Source organism: Rissa tridactyla, chromosome 27 (assembly GCF_028500815.1).
Source record: "Rissa tridactyla isolate bRisTri1 chromosome 27, bRisTri1.patW.cur.20221130, whole genome shotgun sequence".
In the NCBI taxonomy this organism is placed as follows: domain Eukaryota; kingdom Metazoa; phylum Chordata; class Aves; order Charadriiformes; family Laridae; genus Rissa; species Rissa tridactyla.
Window position 1 is genome coordinate 1,769,553 of NC_071492.1, and position 13,612 is coordinate 1,783,164.

The 13,612-nt window shown below is 61.4% G+C and overlaps 2 protein-coding genes across 2 annotated transcripts; one reads left to right on the forward strand and one right to left on the reverse strand.

Annotated features, from left to right (window-relative positions):
- The first annotated feature begins 570 nt into the window (after nt 1-570).
- TRIM41 (tripartite motif containing 41) lies at nt 571-7,996 on the forward strand. The gene is made up of 6 exons (XM_054183727.1): nt 571-1,697; nt 3,072-3,167; nt 3,523-3,753; nt 4,405-4,427; nt 5,093-5,220; nt 6,053-7,996. The coding sequence occupies exons 1-6, from the start codon at nt 744-746 to the stop codon at nt 6,568-6,570; spliced, it is 1,950 nt and encodes a 649-aa protein (XP_054039702.1). The 5' UTR covers nt 571-743; the 3' UTR covers nt 6,571-7,996.
- Nucleotides 7,997-8,861: 865 nt separating this feature from the next.
- On the reverse strand, nt 8,862-13,581 carry RACK1 (receptor for activated C kinase 1). The gene is made up of 8 exons (XM_054183804.1): nt 13,364-13,581; nt 12,289-12,460; nt 11,543-11,690; nt 11,106-11,201; nt 10,849-10,959; nt 10,283-10,423; nt 9,735-9,845; nt 8,862-9,003 (listed from the first exon to the last, which is right to left on the reverse strand). Exons 1-8 carry the CDS (start codon nt 13,470-13,472, stop codon nt 8,938-8,940), a joined length of 954 nt encoding a protein of 317 aa, XP_054039779.1. The 5' UTR covers nt 13,473-13,581; the 3' UTR covers nt 8,862-8,937.
- Between the last annotated feature and the right edge of the window lie 31 nt (nt 13,582-13,612).

Sequence of the window (13,612 nt, forward strand, 5' to 3'; positions counted from 1 at the left end):
CGAGGGGAGGCCGGAAAGCGGAAGCGCCGCGGCGTTTCCCGTCTGTTGGCGGAGCTCGGCACCATAGAGAGGAGCGGCGGCGGGGGCGGGAGAAGGGATAGAGTGTCTCCTTTCCTCCCCCCACCCCACCTCCGGGCCCGGGCCGGTGACGGGGCAGCGGCCTAACGAGGGGCGGCAGCTCCGGGCCCGTTTGGGCTGAGGTTGGGGCCAGGCTCGGCGGAGGGGGAGCGGTGAGGCCTAGAGCCCGGCCCCGCTGTCCGGGGGGGGCTTGTTGTTTGGGCCTTAACCGGGGCCCGGTGAGGCCTTGGGGGTGTCGTGAGGTGGGGAGCGGGGCCAGGAGCGGCTGGGGGTGGGGGTGCGGGGCAGGAACGGGGCCGGCCCCCGGTTTTGGGGGAACGAAAGTGGGGGTGAAGCGAGGGGTAGAGCAGCCGCCGGCCCTGGAGAGGGGGGGAGAAGGAAGGAGGGGGTGAGAGGGGGGAAAAAGTGGGGGTGAAAGAGGAAAAAGGGGGGCTAAAGGAGGAAAAGGGAGGGTGGAAGGGGAAAGAGAGGGGTGGAAGGGGAAAAAGCGGGGGTGGAGGGGAAAAGCGGGGGGGGGTGAAAGAGAAAGCGACCCCCCAAGGCTTTGGTGGCCCCTGGGTGGGGACCGGCCACCCCTCCGGGTTCAAGCTGGTGCCCACCCCAGCGCAGGGAGCACCAGGGGCTGGAGGAAGAGGAGAATCGGCCCGTCCCACCCCCCCTTCCTCATGGCAGCCACAGCGGTTTTAGGGGATGGGGTCCCTTCGGGGGGCTCCGGCGGGCGGCTGAACCCGGTGGAGACGCTGCAGGAGGAGGCCATTTGCGCCATCTGCTTGGACTATTTCGTGGACCCCGTTTCCATCGGCTGCGGGCACAATTTCTGCCGCGTCTGCATCTCGCAGCTGTGGGGCGGCGAAGCCGAGTACGAGGTGGCCCCCGGGGCGGCGGCGGCGGCGGTGGTGGGCGACGGAGAGGTGGGGATGGGCGACGTGCTGGAAGAGGATCTGGAGGATGAGGAGGATGAGCTGGACGAGGACGAGCTGGATGTGGAGCAGGAGGAGGAGGAGGAGGAGGATGGCGGCGTGGAGGAGGAGGAGGAGGAGGAGGAAGACGACATGTGGAGCGAGGAAGAAGATGACGGCAACCTGTGGGAAGACCCCGTGGAGGAGGACATGTGGGACGGTGGGGTCGGGGGAGAGCTTTACTTTGGGGACGAGGACTATGACGAGGACGTGATGGAGGAAGACGTGGAGGAAGAGGAGGAGGTGGAAGAGGAGGAAGAAGAGGTGCAGACGCCTCCCCCCCCTGTCCTGGCGGCGCGGCCTCGACGCCTCCAGACCTTCACCTGCCCTCAGTGCCGAAAAACCTTTTTCCAGAGGAATTTCCGCCCCAACCTGCAGCTGGCCAACATGGTGCAAATCATCCGCCAGCTTCACCCGCACCCCCAGCGCCTCGCGCCGCCCGCAGCCGGTCCCTCGGTTTCGGGGGCCGCCGCCGGGGTGCCGGGGGTCCTGGTGGCGGTGGGGGGTCAAGGGCCCCCCAATCTGTGCGAGAAGCACCAGGAACCCCTCAAACTCTTCTGCGAGGTGGACGAACAAGCCATTTGCGTGGTGTGCAGGGAGTCGCGGAGCCACAAGCATCACAGCGTCGTCCCTCTGGAGGAGGTGGTGCAGGATTATAAGGTACGAGGGTTCCGGGGTTGGGATTTTGGGGTGATTTGGAGGGTTGTTTTTTTTGGGGGGGGGGGAGGGAGGAGAACTGGCAGCGCTGGCAGGAGCCGACGGCGCGGGTTGGGTCGTGCTGGCGGCGGGGAGACGGCGTTGGGTGGTTGGAGACGCCGTACCGGTGGGTCTCGCCGGGCTGGTTGGGCGAGCGGAGAGGTTGGGGGGGGGGAACGGGACCCACAGACCGCGTGGGTTGGGGGCACGGGAGGCCGGGAAGCCACAAAGGCGGCAGCTGGGTCGGTTTGGATGGGGAGGGAGGTTTGGGGACCAGGCGGTGACGGTGGCGAAGGCGAAAGCAGCCGGATCGGGGGCAAATCGCCCCACCGAGGAGCGGGTGAGCTCAGCTGGTCCCGCTGGGCTGGTTTGGGGTGAAAAACCCTCCTTCTAAAGCCTTTCCAGCCTCGCTCAGCTCAGGAAATACCTGCCTGAGGGTCTTCAGAGCCTGGCCCCGAATCCCCCGCGGCGGAGACCCTTCGTTAGGGGCTGTAACGAGGCGGCTTTGCTGTCTCGAAGGCGTCGCTTCCCACTCGGATGCGTCCAGGGACCCTGGAACGAAGCCGGGGACGGTGGTCGCTGGGCCCTTCAGGCCGCCGCTGCTTGTCCCGCCTCCCATGGCTTCGGTTTCTCCATCGTGTCTTGATTTTGGGGGTCTTCTGGGAGAAAAGAGTGGGGGTTTGGGTTTTTTTGGTTCTTTTCATATCCCAAGGCGTCTTGGAGGAGCTGCTGCCGCACGTGGTTGCGTCTCACCTCGTCCTCCCAGCTCTGGCCATGGCCGATGCGTCGGCAGCTGCCATCGGAGCCGGCGTTTTTCAGAGCCCCTCGAGATATTTTTTTTGGGGGGGTGTTGGTAGCTGGGAGGAGGTTTGGGGAGAAGGGAAGGACGGTGACGGGGTGTCTTGTCCCCCCGTGGGGCTGTCGGAGCGTCTTGGCGCGGCTCAGTCCGTTTTCCCCTTCCCTTTTCCATGGCAAAGACGCAGCAGACAATCGAGGAGGCAGAAAAATGAATTTTTAAAGGGCAGAGCTGTTCGTGGGGGGCAGAGGGAGCGTCGGGGGGGGTGGGCAGCGAGGCAGAAGCGCTTGTTTTTTTGGAAACACCAAAGCTTATTCAGCGTAAAAAACAAAACAAAAAACAGAAATCCCGACGGCTGAAGCGAGCGGTGGTTTCGTCGTCGGTTTCAGCTGGTTTAGGGCCAAGGCCGCTACCGAAAGGCGGAAGGAAAGTGGTCCGAAATCCAGGTGGGAGGCTGAGTTCTCAGCCCTGCCATGGAATCGGGGACAGAAGGAGGCAATTCCCTGAGCCAGGGGTGCCTGAGGCACTTCTCTCTCCCTCAGAACAAACTCCAGAGCCACCTGGAGCCGCTGAAGAAGAAGCTGGATGCCGTCCTGAAGCAGAAATCCAACGAGGAGGAGAGAATCACGGAGCTGAGGGTAAGAGCCGGGGGGATCCTACGCGCCATTCCTTTCCCCGTTTCTCCCCCCCCGTCACCCCGCCAAAAAAATAATCAGCCCCCGGCGAAGGAGGGCGCTGAAATGTGGTTTTCTTGGCCCGAAATCCCCGAGGGGGGGTGAGCGGGGAAGCGTTTCCCCCCCTCCGCCTTGCGGATTTGGGGCGTTGGGGTCCCTGTGCCGCGATCGTTAAGGGCTGGAAGCTGCTTCCCTGCTGAATTCGGGCTTAATTCAGGGGGTTTCGTGCCTGAACGTCCCGTGGGGATCGGTAGAGAGCGAGCCGATACCCGCCGCTGGAGCTAAGGATGCTTTTCCTGCCTTTCCCCCGGCTCCGCAGGACAAGATGAAGCTGGAGATCAAGGAATTCGAGTCGGATTTCGAGGTGCTGCACCAGTTCCTCATCGGGGAGCAGGTCCTGCTCTTGCACCAGCTGGAGGAACGCTACGAGAGCTTGTTGGCCCGCCAGAGCAGCAACGTCAGCCAGCTGGAGGAGCAGAGCGCGGCCCTCAGCCGGCTCATCGCCGAGGCGGAGGACAAGAGCAAACAGGACGGGCTGCAGCTCCTCAAGGTCCTCTTCCTTCCCCCCCTTTTTCCGCGGGGGAAGAGGGAAAAAATCGCCCTCGGGGGTAACCCGGGAGGAGGGCAGAGCCGGGCGAGGCCTCTCCTCAATATTTTGGAACTTTTCCCAAAGTAAATCCGGCCGATTCACGGCCACCTCCGGACCGTGAACCCTCCTCCCACACCCCCACCCCCCCCCCCACTCATCCGTAGGGACTCCGGCCCCGCTTTATGGCGAGGAGATAACGACGGGCGGCGGAAATTAAAGGGAGCTGCCCAGAGGGAAGCGGAATTTGCTCCAAAAAGGGAGATTTTCTCATGAGGAAAAACCCTTTCCCGGTGGCTCATCCGTCCCCGCCGTCAGGGATCCCACGGGACCACGGAAGGGGCTGGGGGTGGGGGGGGAAAGTGGGATTTTTTCCAAGGTATTAGAGGGAAAAGCCTCCGCCGAGGGGTGAATCCGTCTCTCGGCGGGATATTCCCGTCGCCTGACCGCGGGAGGGGACTCCTCCTGCCCCGGGGTGGGGGGGCTGTTGGCTCGTTAAGGGATTAAACGTGATTTAAGCCGTTAAGATTTAACGTGAGCCACGTTGGGATCGGGCCTCGGCCCCCCCAACCCACCCCCCCCCCTAATCTTTTCTTTCTCTTTCTCCCCGCGCAGGACATCAAAGGCACCTTTATCAGGTTGGTGACTTTCCGTTTGGCATCTTCTCGCTGTAAATAGCGGGGGGTTTGGGGGGGGGGAAACAAAAAAAAACCCCCAAAAACCAACCCATGAGTTTTGTTTTAAACTCGTGCGTTGGGCGCTTTTTGGGCTGGGGTTGGGTAATGCCGGGGGTCGGGGGGGGGGGGCCAAAGCTCGGTTACGGCCGGCGTCAAAATTAACGTGATGGAAATTCCTCCCCCGCTGGCGCGGATGGGGTAGAAGTGGGATTTTGGGGGGGGGGGGGGGGGTGGGTGACGAGGGGCGTGCGGAAGAGTTTAAAAACAGCCGGGAAGAGATTTCGGAATTCACCGCGGAGGCAGCCGCCGCTTGGGAGCGGAGCTGGACGCCCCCGAGGGTGAACCTGAAGGGATTGGGGGGGTTTTTTTTTCTCCCCCATTTTTAAATCGGGGAGGGGCGGGGGGGGGTAACGGGGCCGTGTGGGAGCCGGGATTTCGGCTGCCCGGGCTGGGTGGGGATCGTCGGCCGTTCCAGCGGAACCAGTTTGGCCGATCTCTGCCCCCTCCCCGCCCCGGCCCCGTGGGTTTTCTGGCTTCTGGTCTCTCCTCGCTGAATCCTCCTGGTTTGTTTGTTTGGGTTTTTTTTTTTGGTTTTTTTTTTTTGTGTGTTTTTTCTCCCCCGAAAGATGCGAAAACATCAAATTCCAGGAGCCCGAGATGGTGCCGGTGGACGTGGGGAAAAAATACCGCAACTATTTTCTGCAGGACGTGGTGATGAGGAAGATGGAGAAAGTCTTCAGTAAAGTCCCTCAAGGTGAGCGGAATCGGGGGCTGCTGCCCCTGGAGCTTCTCGGCGAGGTCTTGGGGTCGGATTCGGATCCTTTTCCCCCTTCCCGGGGTGGGATCTCTTGTGTCTCCCCAGCTCGGGGGCGGGACGGTTCCTCTCCGGATCTGCCCTTCCCAGATTTCGCACCCCCTTTTTTCTGCCGGTCCTTGGGAGAGGAAATGTGGGGGGGTTAAAGGGGGTGAGGGAGGAAATTGGGGGTTTAAAGGAGTGATGAGAGAGAATTTGGGGGGGTAAAGGGGTGTAAAGAGGAAACTTGGGGGGGTTAAAGGGGTCGGGGGAGGAAATTGGGGGTTTAAAGGAGTGATGAGAGAGAATTTGGGGGGGTAAAGGGGTGTAAAGAGGAAACTTGGGGGGGTTAAAAGGGCTGGGAGAGGAAACTGTCGGGGTTAAAGGTGTTACAAGAGGGGGTTGGGGGGGTTAAAGGGGGTGGCAGAGGAAATTTGGGGGGGTTAAAGGGGGTGGGGGAGGAAATTGGGGGTGAAAGGAGTTAAATCTGGGGCGTTAAAGGAGCTGAAAGAAGGAATTTGGGGGTGAAAGGAGTTAAATTGGGGGGTGAGAGGAGTTGAGGGAAGAGATTGGGGGGTGGGGGGCGGCGAATGGCGCTGAGAGGAGACATTTTGGGGGGGGTTTAAAGCGGTTTAACGCCGTCCCGGCCGCGACCGGTCCAGGCCCACACCGCAGCACGCAGGCGGGTGGGGATGCGGGGAACTAAAAATGAGGTGAAAAACCTCAGGGTTGGGATCTACCCCCTAAAAATCCCTGGGGTTTTTTTTTTTTCCCCCCCCCCGCCTCGTCCCAGCCGATGTCACCCTGGACCCCGACACGGCCCACCCCCGCCTGAGCCTCTCCCTGGACCGTCGCAGCGTCAAACTGGGCGAACGGCGGCAGGATTTACCGGACAACCCCAAGCGTTTCGATTCGGATTACTGCGTCCTGGGCTCCCAAGGTTTCACGGCCGGCCGGCACTACTGGGAGGTGGAGGTGGGGGGTCGGCGAGGTTGGGCGGTGGGGGCGGCCCGCGAGACGGCTCGCCGTAAAGAAAAAACCACGGGGCCTCACCAAAAACGGGAAATCTGGTGCGTGGGCACCAACGGGAAGAAGTACCAGGCGTTGACGGCCACCGAACAGACGTCGCTGTCGCCCAGCGAAAGGCCCCGGCGCTTCGGCGTCTACCTGGACTACGAGCGGGGCCAGCTCTGCTTCTACAACGCCGAGAGCATGACCCACATCCACACCTTCAACGCCTCCTTCCACGAGCGCATCTTCCCTTTTTTTCGCGTTTTAGCCAAGGGCACCCGCATCAAAATCTGTGCCTGAGCCGGCGCCGGATCCGGGATCCGGCCTCGCGCACGGCCGCGCTCTTTCCTTCCCACCCCACCCGGCCCCCGCCTTCGGAATCCCGTTTCGGGATCCAACGCTGCACTTGTCGTCTTCTTGCTTGCTCACAAAGACCTTCCATCGGCTCCTCGGCGGGATCTCGCCGCCCGCCCCGAGCTGCTTTTGTTTGGAATCGGGAAGGAGCTGCCTCGGAAGGTGGTTTTCACTCGGGTTCTTGCTCCTCTCTCCCTTTCCCCCACGTCAACGCCTAAATTTTCCAGCGCGTTCTCCACCCCTGTTGAGTTTTTGAGGAGCGTCTCGGTTGTCTTCTGCGGGGGCGGGGGGGGGGCAGTGGTGCGTATGTTGAGGAGCAAATGCTCTTGGCTTGCAATTCCATTGGTTTTCCAAAAAATATTGGGAAGGATCTGCCCCGGAAGGTGGTTTTCGCTTGGGTTCTTGCTCCTCACTCCCTTTTCCTCAAGCCAACGCCTAAATTTTCCAGCGCGTTCTCCGCTTGTGTGGAGTTTCGAGGAGCGTCTTGGCTCCCTTCAGAAGCTCCCGGGCGGGGGGGGGAGATCCGTACGTCGAGGAGCAAACGCTCTTGGCTTCTTGAAATTCCATCCTCTTGCCAAAAAATATTGGGAAGGATCCGCCCCGGAAGGTGGTTTTCACTTGGGTTGAGTTTTGAGGTGCATCTCGGCTCCCTTCGGAAGCTCCTGGAAAGGGAGATCCCAACGCTGAGGAGAAAAATCCTCTTCGCTTCTCGAAATTCCATCATTTTTCCAAGAAAAGTCCTCGGTTTTCATATCCCGGTTGCGCCGAGGTGCCTGGATTTCTTGGGATTCGCCTTCTGAGCATCGCCAGCCCCCAGCTGGCGTTTGGGCCCGGAGTCAAACCCACTTCACCCTTCCGTCGTCTCCTTCCCAGGCTTTTTGTTTTGACGGGGGGGGGGTTCCGGGTTCCAATTTCCTTTAAACCTCCCCAAAATCCTTTCAGAACCATTTTTTTGTGGGTCTGGCACTTTATTCGGGGCCGAGGAGGGTGCAAGGAGCCGGTTTTCTCCTCCGGCGCGTTTCCAGCCGCGGAGGGAAGAACCGCCCTCGCTCTCCTTCCCCTGGCGGCCTGAGCTCTCCGAGCTGGGGAATATTTATTTTCTTTTCCCCTTTTTTCGGTCTTTTCCCCCCCCTGAATTTCCAGCTGACTCCCGTCCCACTCGAGAGACTCTGACCGCGCCCGTTGTTGTTTATTCTTTTTTTTTTTTTTCGTTGGTGGATTGGTATTATTTTATTTTTATTTTTTGTTTCTCCTGTTGGCATTACAGAGCTAGTTCAAAATATTTTTGGCTAAAATGAGAATTAAATGGAGATTTAGTTTTATGAAATGGCAAGAAAATAATAATAATAATAATAAAGATTAAGGTTGTAAACCCGAGTCTCTGGTTTATTGAGATGCCGGCGGAGGTTTCGGAGCCGGGAGCTGGTTTTTGAACAAATCCGGCTCAAATTGGGCACCGGGATCGGGATCCCCTGGATGCGTTTTAAATCTCCCCTCGTTAAATCTTGCTTTAATTCCTCCTAATGAGCTTAGGTCAGGCCCAGAGCCACGTGTCCGACTTGCTTTTATCCGCCTAAACGGATCTCGGCCGCGTCCGAGGGCCAAACCGGCGTCGCCGAGGGACCGAAGTCCCCTCCAGCTCGGGGACACGGGTGGCTTCGGGCTCTGCCAGCCAGCAAAAACCAGGAAAAGTCCCAAACGTGCGAGAAACGGCGCTTTTTCTGCGCAGACTCGGTGCCCGGGGGGCTGCTGGGCCAAGTTGCGCGTTAAAACCCCTCCTTGGTTAACGACGGCTCTGAAAAGGCCGCGGGCACCGCTGCTGCTGCTGCTCGAGTTTATCGACTCCGGGGGGGTTTGGGTTTTTTTAGGAGTTGTGTTAAATTTCCCAGGTTTTTCGCCGCGTGTGAGGAGAAACCCGGAGCCCCTCGTCAGCCAGACGGCCGGAGATCTTCCGCGTCCCGCCCCGCCGCCTGCCCTCACGTAACTATTTCCCTCCCGCTGTTATTTTTCCGCATTTCGGTTTTTAACGCGTCAAAGTCGTGCCGGTCGCCCCCGCCGAGCCCCGTCCCTCCACCACGTCCCCCACCTCCGAGGCGCTGGGACAACGCTCCCTCGGGGACGGCGGGTTTTTTTTTGCCTTTCCAGGTTCCCGATCTGCGTCCAGGCGGAGCAAAGCTCCGACCCCGGATCTTCCGTGAACCTCCAGGCTGGGGGATGACCCACCGGTGGCCGGGAGCTGGATAGAGAGCTCTTTTTATTGATTATTATTTTTTTTTGTACACAAAAATGATGGGTTTTTTCGCTACCGCGTCCTCATCTGGTCCCGATGGTGACTTGCCACACCCGGACGAGGTTATCCGTGTAGCCGGCAAACAGCGTCTGCGGAGAGAAACGGAGGTGGGTGGCGGGAAGGGACGGACGGCCACCAAGGGGGGACCTCGGGACACGGGGACGAGGGACCACCGTCCTCGGAGGGCGAATCCCAGAGCGGAGAGGGAGCGGGATCAGCCCCAGATGTCGGGGGGATAAGGGGGAAGAGCCAGAAAGGAAAGGGAGGGGACCCCAAGGAAGGGAGGGAGGAAGGAAGGGACCCCGAGGAAGGACGGGACGAAGGAAGGAAGGGACCCACGGAAGGGAGGGGACCCCGAGGAAGGAAGGGAGGAAGAAGGGGACCCCGAGGAAGGAAGGAAGGGACCCCGAGGAAGGACGGGATGGAGGAAGGAAGGGAGGAAGGAAGGAACCCACGGAAGGGAGGGGACCCCAAGGAAGGAAGGGAGGAAAAAGGGGACCCCGAGGAAGGACGGGATGAAGGAAGGGACCCCGAGGAAGGACGGGACGGAGGAAGGAAGGGACCCACAGAAGGGAGGGGACCCCGAGGAAGGAAGGGAGGAAGAAGGGGACCCCACGGAAGGGACCCCGAGGAAGGAAGGAAGGGACGGGACCCACGGAAGTTCTTGCCCTTGCTGGCAGAGATGGCTCCAGGAGCGAAGCGCAAGTGTCCCCGCGCTCCGAGAGCAGCAGGAGGGTCCCCAAAATCCTCCTCCTCCTCCTCCTCCTCCTCCCCGCCAGGGCTGGGATGCCGGCAGAGGGAGAAGGGGCTGGGTTTTTACCTGCCCATCTGCGGACCAGGCCAGGGAAGTGCACTGGGGCGGCTCAGCTTTGCTGCTGGTGCTGATCACCTCCTGCTTCAGCTCGTCCACGATGATTTTGCCTTCCAGGTCCTGCAGGAGAAAAGAAGAACTTGAAGGAACGAGGCGGGTCCTGCGAGGAGACTCCCCCCACCGAATCCAACCCGACTCCGGAACGTCGCGAGGGAGCAGAGGATCGCTCAGAAACAGCCTCTGGATTTCCGCACGGATGCAGTCAGATGGCATCACAGTGTTTCATCACGGCGTGGTGGGCCCGTCCCCCGGCCACCGCAACCCTCCTCGGCCAGGGGACAAGGACACAGGCACCGGTCGCTGCTGCGTGACCCACCCAGGTGGGGACACTCCTCCAGGAGAGCTCCTTCCCCGAGATCCGCGATCCACAGCGAGGATCTCGCCCGGGAAGGGGTCTCCAAACCCGGCACCACCCAGAAGCTAAAGGAACTGGGTCTTCTGGAGGAACCCCGCCCAGATGGGGACAGAGAGGGGCCGGGGCCCGAGCGGTGACATACCCAGATCTTGATGCTGGGTCCGGTGGCAGCACAGAGCCAGTAGCGGTTGGGGCTGAAGCACAAGGCGTTGATGATGTCTCCTCCGTCCAAGGTGTAGAGGTGTTTGCCTTCGTTCAGGTCCCACAGCATGGCCTGGCCATCCTGGGGGGCCGGAGATTGGAATCAGCGCAAAACCCAACGCTCGTCACCCCCCGAGGGGGGGCCCTCGCCCGCCCCGGAGAGGCCCTCGTCCACTCCAACCATGGTCAAGCCGGAGAACTTTGCCCCAACCCAGCGCGGATGCGGAAAAATTAAAGGACACAGCGAGAAAATTCCAAGACAACCCATCGAGGGCTGAAACTGAAGAGCTAAAGAAGGTCCCTGGAGCTGGGGGAGCATCTTTGTGGTCTCCCCTCCGAGGACCATCGAGTCCAGCCAGACCTTTGGGACGTTAACACCCTACTCGAGCCGCGACGGGAGACGTGGAGCCCACTTTCAGCGTGGTGGACGCCAAAACCGGCTGGACTGGCTGGTAGGACGCCGAAATCTCGTCTGGGGGCCTCGGCCTCCCCTGCCGTCACGCGTACCTTGCCACCGGAGGCGCAGAGGGAGCCGTCGGGGGAGACGGTGACCGTGTTCAGGTAGCCCGTGTGCCCGATGTGGTTCGTCTTCAGCTTGCAGTTAGCCAAATTCCAGACCTGGACGGGGGAAAAACACGGGGCAAGAAAAAAAAAAAAGGGGGGTTAAACACTGCTGCTGCACCCCAAATCTGGGGATTTTTTTGGGGGGAAAAACCCATCCCCGGAGCGCTCTGGCTGCTCCAAGGAGCCGATTCCCACCTCACCTTCACCAGTTTGTCCCAGCCGCAGGAGACGATGATGGGGTTGCTGCTGTTGGGGGAGAAGCGCACGCACGAGACCCATTCCGAGTGACTCTCGTCCTGGGGAAGAGGAACGACGCCGGGTTCAAGGCGAGAAAAAGCGACCGGGTCTTCCCCACCCCGTCCATGGGGAGCTGCAAGATCGGATCTGCCGCATCCCGTCGTTCCGGAGCTTTTCCAGGTCTCCCTTCCTCATCCTCCGTCCCTCAGAATTGCAGGACTTGTCCTCAAACCCTCCCCGGGGAGAGGTCAGCAAGGAAAAATCTCACTTCTAATCATTAGGACGGGGCTCGGAGACTTGGATTTCTCCCTCAAAAGTGGTGGGATCGGACCTAAAACCAAGTCCACGGAGGTTCTTTCACGCGGAGGCGGGATGCGGGGGCCCACCGTCCCCGGCTCACCTGCACCGTGTACTTGCAGACGCCCAAAGTGTTCCAGAGTTTGATGGTTTTGTCCCTGGAGCCCGAAACGATCTGGCGGTTGTCGGAAGAAAAAGCCACGCTCAGGACGTCCTTGGTGTGGCCCACGAAGCGCCGGGTGGTGGTGCCGCTGCGGGGAGACACCGGGGGATCTGGGATATGAACTCCGCCAAGGAGGGGGAAAATCCAAGTATTTTGGGGGGGAAAAAGCAGCACGGAGCGGTCTACAAAAGGGTAAGGCATGACGGTTCCCTTTCTCCTCCCAAAGGAGGACTTTGGAGAAGGATTTAGAGCATCGGGATGAATTTGGCCCGTGTGCGCATCTGGTTCTCCCGACCCTCCTCTTCTGGTTGTACCAATTCAGCCCAAAATGACCCCAAAAGAACGGCCTGAGCCCCCCCAGCTGCTTCTCTCCCCTCATAATTGCAGGACGTCGTCTTCAGACCCCGGAGGATCAGCAGACTTTGCGTCGGGTCTAATCATCGGGAGAGGGAGCGGAGGAAAAGCAGCAAAACACCCCCAGTTCCCGCCTCAAAATTCCCTCCCAGCGAAAAACGGGGCACCAGCCAACGGAGAACAGCCCCCCGCTGGGATTTCTCTTCCCGCCCAAGAGCAAATCTCGGATGTCGAGGTGCGTTGGTGACTTCGGCCCCTCTCCCAGCACCCAAAGGACGCAGGGAGAGACGCCCCCCCCACCCAAAACCCCCCTCGGTGGCCCCACGGCTCACGTGGTGAGGTCCCAAAGGCGCAAGGTGCCGTCCCAGGAACCCGAGAGGGCGAACTGCCCGTCGGAGGAGATGACCACGTCGCTAACGAAGTGGGAGTGACCCCGCAGAGCTCGTTGGGGGATCCCGTAATTAGTCTCGTCCCGGGTCAGCTTCCACATGATGATGGTTTTATCTGGAGGGGGGAAGAGGAGAGATAAGGTTGGGGGTGGGGGGGGGTCACCTCGGGGGCCGCAGCCTGGCCTTCTCCTCCCCCAAAGAAAATGGGGTGAAAAAGCCAGGTCTCTGCTCCTCTGCAGCCTCCTGCCTCCTCTCCCCTCCTCTTCCTCCCACCTCTGCCCCAGCCCGGACGGCCCTAAGGGGGGGGCTCCAGCCTGTCCCCCCATCCCTAGGCCCATGGTCTCCCCTTGCAGGCCCGCTGGATCCCTGAGACTCCCCAATTATGGGCTCCCTCTCTCCCCCCGAGCCCCGCGGCCTTCCCTGCCCCCCTGGGGCCATGCTGTCCCCTTGTCACCTCTCCCCTTGATGGTCTCCCCCTCCTCCTCTCTCCTCCCGAGCCCCGCGGCCTTCCCTGCCCCCCTGGGGCCATGCTGTCCCCTCGTCCCCTCTCCCCTTGATGGTCTCCCCCTCCTCCTCTCTCCTCCTGAGCCCCACGACCCTCCCTGCCCCTCTCCCCTCTGGGTCACAGCCTCCCCTCACCCCTTCTCCCCCGATGGGTCTCCCTTTCCCCCTTCAGATGGTCTCCCTCGACCCTCTCCCCCCCCCATAGCCTCCCCCGACCCCCCCTTCACCTTCCGATGGTCTCCCCCTGACCCTTTTCCCCCCTTCACATGGTCTCCCCCGACCCTCTCCCCCCTCCCCGGGCCTATGGTCTCCCCCGACCCTCTCCCCCCTCCCCGGGGCGATGGTCTCCCCTTGACACCCCACCCCGCGATGGTCTCTCCCGACCCCCCTCCCCTTTCAGATGGTCTCTCCCGACCCTCTCTCCCCCCCACTCCCCCTCCCCGGGGCGACGGTCTCTCCCTGACCCCCCCTTTCCCCTCCCGATGGTCTCTCCCCTCCCGGGCGCGGCCCTCACCGCGCGAGGCGGAGAGGATCATGTCCGGGAACTGCGGGGTGGTGGCGATCTGGGTCACCCAGCCGTTGTGGCCCTTTAGGGTGCCCCGCAGGGTCATCTGCTCCGTCATGGCGGCGGCGGGGTGGGAGGATGGCGGCGGATTCCACGGAGGCGGCGGCCCGGTCCCCTCCGGCCGCACACAGCGGCAGCCGGCGCGGGCAGAGAAAGAGGCCGGGGCGGTTTCCGGCGGAAGCGGAAATAGCGTCCGGG

What these genes read in the sequence shown, in the direction of transcription:
- TRIM41 (XM_054183727.1), top strand. Translation starts at nt 744, where the DNA reads ATGGCAGCCACAGCGGTTTTAGGGGATGGGGTCCCTTCGGGGGGCTCC. An exon ending in AGGTGGTGCAGGATTATAAG is followed by an intron (nt 1,698 to 3,071) that starts GTACGAGGGTTC and finishes TCTCTCCCTCAG; the next exon opens with AACAAACTCCAGAGCCACCT. An exon ending in ATCAAAGGCACCTTTATCAG is followed by an intron (nt 4,428 to 5,092) that starts GTTGGTGACTTT and finishes CTCCCCCGAAAG; the next exon opens with ATGCGAAAACATCAAATTCC.
- RACK1 (XM_054183804.1), bottom strand. Translation starts at nt 13,472, where the DNA reads ATGACGGAGCAGATGACCCTGCGGGGCACCCTAAAGGGCCACAACGGC. An exon ending in GACCCAGCATCAAGATCTGG is followed by an intron (nt 9,846 to 10,282) that starts GTATGTCACCGC and finishes TTTCTCCTGCAG; the next exon opens with GACCTGGAAGGCAAAATCAT. An exon ending in CCTGGTCCGCAGATGGGCAG is followed by an intron (nt 9,004 to 9,734) that starts GTAAAAACCCAG and finishes TTCTCTCCGCAG; the next exon opens with ACGCTGTTTGCCGGCTACAC.